Source organism: Fulmarus glacialis, unplaced genomic scaffold, assembly GCF_000690835.1.
Source record: "Fulmarus glacialis isolate BGI_N327 unplaced genomic scaffold, ASM69083v1 Scaffold50457, whole genome shotgun sequence".
In the NCBI taxonomy this organism is placed as follows: domain Eukaryota; kingdom Metazoa; phylum Chordata; class Aves; order Procellariiformes; family Procellariidae; genus Fulmarus; species Fulmarus glacialis.
Window position 1 is genome coordinate 1 of NW_009224795.1, and position 5518 is coordinate 5518.

The following is a 5518-nucleotide window of genomic DNA, read 5'->3' on the forward strand; positions in this document are numbered from 1 at the left end:
GGTGCGCGGGAGGCATCCCGGCTGGTGGCGAGAGGGGAGCGGGCCAGCCTGGTGCCCGCGGCTCCGTCCGAGGTGGTGTGCTGGTGCGCTGCTCCCGCTGAAAGGGACGAACGTGCAGACAGTCCTCTCCCTTTACACGAGATTGTTCATGACTAGGAAGCTTTCCCATTATAGATGTACAAGCTATATATGGAAGTTGTGTTCAGTTTACTCTTCAAAAATTATCTCTATACTCTTCAAATGCCGTGGGGCAATTACTTGGGGAAGGTTTTTCCTGCTCTTCTTTATCACCTTGATACCTTTTACATAGTCTAATGATTCTATGCTAATCTTCAAACCCAGGAGCCATAGCTTGTGGATAGAAAGTGTGCTGGAGAATTACTAGACTGATGTCCTATATATACAGTATATAATATATAGCATATATATGGTTTTGTAAACAAACAGGGTGCTTTTAAAGTTTCTGTTGAATAGGTGACCTTGAAATTGTGATACTGACCTCTGTGTGTGTTCTTGGTCTAGTACTGAAAATGGGAGATATTGAGAAGGGCAAGAAGATCTTTGTCCAGAAATGTTCCCAGTGCCATACAGTTGAAAAGGGAGGCAAGCACAAGACTGGACCCAACCTGAATGGCCTATTTGGACGCAAGACTGGACAAGCTGAGGGCTTCTCTTACACGGATGCTAATAAGAACAAAGGTAAACTTAAAGCTGTTCTTATGAGTTACTAGGGACAAAAATACTCAGTTCTTGGTGATAGTTTTTAAAGTGCTGAAATCTGCCAGAAAGTAAAAGAATATGGAGGGCAAGAATATAAATGTGTTTGTTATTTTGAAGTCACTAACTGTCTTCTCTCTAGGTATCACCTGGGGTGAGGATACTCTGATGGAGTATTTGGAAAATCCGAAGAAGTATATCCCAGGAACAAAGATGATTTTTGCGGGTATTAAGAAGAAGTCTGAGAGAGCAGACTTAATAGCATACCTCAAAGATGCCACTGCAAAGTAAAAGTTATCTGCTGCCTTATTTATTTCACAAAGGAGATGGCAATGGAAATGTCTGTGATGAGATTGGTTTTTAAACTTTCTATTTTTACATGTACTGTGTCTAACCTTAAAATCTATCTCACCCATCAGATAACATTGCTCATGGTGGGTCGCTGGAGTACACGCTTGTTTGGCAGCCATTAACTTAATGGAATTGGGTTGATTTAAATGACTATAATGTTCAGTCGTACTTGATCATAGAATTAAAAAAAAAAACCAAACCATTTCCTGCCTCTTCATTGTTTAAAAAAAAAATCTGTAAATAATCAAATGCGTCAACAGCATAATAGCTTTGACAGCCCAACTCTTCCAGATTAAAAAGCAGAGTGTTTTTTGGCATTTTCCACCATACATCTTCTGTTACATTACTTTAAAGATTTTAAAAAAAAAAAAAACAAGATAATATTTTTCTAAATTTAATCAGTGCTAGGTGTTGTGGTCTATACTAATCTGCCTAAAGCTTGTGATAAGAATGCATTTCATCTGACTTAAGTACTATTTGTGAAATGGCAGTTGTGCCCAGCCACTTTTCTTTTGTCTAGGGGAAGCATGTTACCTAATTTATCAGACTTTGACAGCTGCATGCACCAGTAGAGTATAACTCCCCTTCAGAAACATCTTCAGGTTTTTAAATGTTATTGAAACCCTTTGTTAGAAAATCTTCCAAAAACAGTCATTCTTGGTATAATGAATAGAACAGAAAAACACCCTGTTCTGGAAATACAAGTGCTAAAGACCAAGCTGAGAGTTATTAAATCTTCTTAATTCAGCAGAAGCATTCACCTAAAATCTACTGTTACAGGCAATTTCAGATGAAGGGGTACAGGAATGAATGTGCTGGTAAACTAAAAGGAAAGTCGTCCTCTGTGCCTGGCTGTAGCTGATGTCGTTACTTCTGAAGGTTCTGTTTCGCACAGTGTAAAGCGGTATTTTTAATGTTTTAACTGCATTTTTTCATACTAAGTGAATTGTTCAGATGAATGTATTTACTGTGTACCAACACTAAGGCATAACTCAGAGCAATCAATACTGTAAATTAAAAAAATTAAAAGTCTTGTTTGCTATATGTGTCTGAAATGAAGTGAAAAACAGTGGGAGTGTAGAGAACAGTTGGGTGTCCAGCTTTACATCATTAGGAAACAAAACAAGCAAAAGCTCAGCATGAAAAAAGTAAATGCTAATGGAGTTGGTCTGAGAGGTACTTACCAGTGTGGCAAAGTTAGAAAGTATTTTGGACTAGAACTAGCAAAGCTAAGCTCTTCCACCAGTGTTCTCTTTAACAACACTTTTGCTGTGTTTCCTGAGTGGGACAGGGGAGAAAACTCAAAGTAGCTTGAAAGCTGTAGCTGTGCTGTAGGATTGGCTGAGTTTGAGTTACGTCAAGTAGAATAGTGTGCTTAATGACTGAGTTGCAAAGGTCTTATTCAGAATTAGTGAAAAGAATTAAGATTACTAACAAGCTGTCTCAATGGTTGCTACCATATGTTTTGTGACATTTTTCAAACTACATGTGCAAACAGCATTTCCTGTAAATGGAAAGACAGTCTTAATATTAACTAACAGCAGCTTCTTTACTAAAAGCTTGTTAAGAGATACCTTCAAGTTGTAGTAGTTAATGACTGTTCCAGTTTTCAGAAGTGATGTTCCTCATAGCACTTCTATGGCTATGCAGAACTTAGCTTTCGCTGTGCCAAAAGCCTGATAGAGTAGTTGTAGATACAGAATGTAACCTTACCCAGCTCTGCAGTCTTCTGAAATAATTACGGTGGATTGCATGGAGAGAGTTGTGACACTTTCTGTTCTGTCAGCACCTTTATGAGATGACAAAAAACTTTGTGATGTCCAAGCTGCTCTTCTTCCCTAGTTGAACTGGAGAAGAAACGGACTGTAGAGAAGAGGATTTTGCAGTAAGGTGGCATTTAATTCTGCACAGGCAACAATTTACAATAAGTAAGTTATCCATCATCAGAAAAACTCCTTCAGGAGAAAGCAGAGTGATCCTTTGTCCAAAGTAAGTAGAGGACACAATTTAGCTTGGCTTGTTCTATCTGTGTACCTCAGAGACCTTGGTACAAAGGCAAGTGCAGCTTATACATACCACTGAAGACAGAGGAAATTGAACTTTCTAATTCTAGACTGGGGATGCATCCTTTTTTATGTTTTAGAGAAAAGACCCTTCTGACCTTTAAAATTTCATCTTTCTCTCTATGTATGCAGCCCTAGACAGCAACAGCTTAGGATTTGTTGTAGTAGATAACTAGTAGCCATGGACAAACACAATATTGTAGTATTTCTACTAGTGGGTCAGCAAAGTAAGAGTATTGAAAGGGAAGAAGGTTAGAGTATCACTTGTTGAGGTAAGTGTTAATGCAAGCGCCTGGGTGGGGTTTTGGAGGGTGGGAGGGAGGCGTCCAGGTTGGTTGTGGAATCGATCTTTAGTTCTTTGATTTCTAGTTTCATAGAGTAGGAGGAGTGGGGTTTGCCTTTGTTTTATGAAGTCGCAAGTTTAGCGTTCTTTTTTTCTGATAGTGATACCAGTCTAGATGTTTGGTATTTCAGTACTTCCTTTAGAGTTCCAAATTAGGGAATCAAGGTACCATTGCCAAACGTTGCACCATCCCATAAAAATAGTTCTTGGCTACGAGTTTACAGATTTGATGGGGCATACCGTTTAAAAACTGATCTTGTAGTATTTTTACATGTAGTTATGCAAATGCATGAAGATTGTCAATGTCAATAATGACTGGAAAAAAGGTAAAATTCAAAAGTACACTTTGTCACAGTATGACTTTTCAAAACCAAAATGAAACAGGTAGGATACTTTTAAAATTATAGAAGTTATTATTTATGCATCCCAGTGAAATTTAGTGATACAGAAACTCTTTTTTATTTAGTTTTAACAATTCAAGTGTAATCACTCTACAAACAGCTAAATTTAGGAGAGTTCCATTTGTAGCCATCCATGCAATTGTAGATAATCGCTTCAGCTAAAGATCTGTTAATTTTAATAGATCTAGTCTTGTGTTGGATTATTTAATACTTTCCTTTTTTGGTATAAAATCAGTATCGCTGATCCACAAATGTGTTACATTGTACTTCTCTTACGGGGGAGAACAGAAATTAAACAGCTAATAGTTAAGAACTATTAGATATTCTAGTCTCATTTATATCAAAGGCTGTTAAAGTGCACGCGTTTACCTCTGTAGTAAGTCTCATCATTTGCCTTTATTTAAAACACATCCTAAAAACTCTTCCAGGGCCAAAGCCAACAGAAGTCTCTGTGTTACTGCATATAGGATGAGTTGAAGCGTTTCAAACTGATGTCCTGAGAACCAGGTTATTGTGGGAGGGGAGCAGCCTAGAGCTAGCAGTAGGAAATGTTAACCCTGGGGAAGCGTGTGAAATCCTGTCCCTTTCCAGCGCTGTAATGGCTGACTCAGGACTCCAGGTAATTATCGCCATCTGCTCATGATTCAGAGCTTGCATGTAAGTACTTGCAGGTTTTTTTCCAGGATCGTTCTTTTGATCTGAAATACAGAAAATATGATGGTCACCTTTTGAATAATTATTTTCTGGTTAGAGGTCTCACGGGAGGTGAGAGATGTGGATGACATGTTTGCTTCTGTGACAGGATATGGATTCACATCCCCAAATTTCCGGAAGGCTGCATTAACCGACAAACTGAACATGTGTGCTGGGAAGAAGATGCTTTGTATGTCTGTTGGAGCTGTCATTATCCGAAAGGAGAGCCAGAAAGAAAATGAGCAAAGGAGGAGCTAACTATAGCATAGTGTTCAAAACACATACCTTGGAGCAGGGGAGGAGGTGTGTTCTTTCCAGGTTGTTTATGCATTTAATTTTAAACAGTGTTGGATAAAAATAAACCTGGCAGTGGAGATCAGAAGTCATTACTCTGCTGGTTTTACATCTCATTAACGCTGTTCACTGCAGCTTGCGCAGGCAATGTGAGCCCCTGCCTTGTTCTTTTCAGAATCACCCACTCTCCAGATGCATGTTCGCCTTCCTCGTTCTCCATGTGTTAAAACATATTTTTGTATGTAAGTCTGTGCTGTTCCTGTCTTACCACACTGCCAGTCTTTTGGTCATAAGCACTCAAGAGCTGTTGACGGAAACATCAAGTAGTGTTCTCATCCTTACAATAATCTGCAGAAATTCACTGCTGATGTCCCCATTCAGTCGTGACTGTCTGGTGACAGTTTCTTTTTAAGATGTGTGACGGTTCTTAATCTATGTGACATTGCCTTTTATTGATCTTTTTTAATTCTAAATTTTTAATAGAGCTAACTAAAGCAGGTGGAGTTTTATGTGGCTCTTACCTGCGCTATGTTTCAGATTTGGTGTTTTTTTACTGTGAGATGCAGCATGATGATGTGAGCATTCCCTGATGTGCAGTGCTTCCGGACAGTGCTTCCGAGCGACCCAGAGCGCGGTGAACAGGGCGGGCAAACAGG

At 39.0% G+C, this 5518-nt stretch overlaps 1 protein-coding gene across 1 annotated transcript; it reads left to right on the forward strand.

The window, feature by feature from the left end:
* Positions 1-526: 526 nt before the first annotated feature.
* On the forward strand, positions 527-1268 carry LOC104071942 (cytochrome c). The gene is made up of 2 exons (XM_009582243.1): positions 527-699; positions 860-1268. The coding sequence occupies exons 1-2, from the start codon at positions 531-533 to the stop codon at positions 1006-1008; spliced, it is 318 nt and encodes a 105-aa protein (XP_009580538.1). The 5' UTR covers positions 527-530; the 3' UTR covers positions 1009-1268.
* Positions 1269-5518: the final 4250 nt, after the last annotated feature.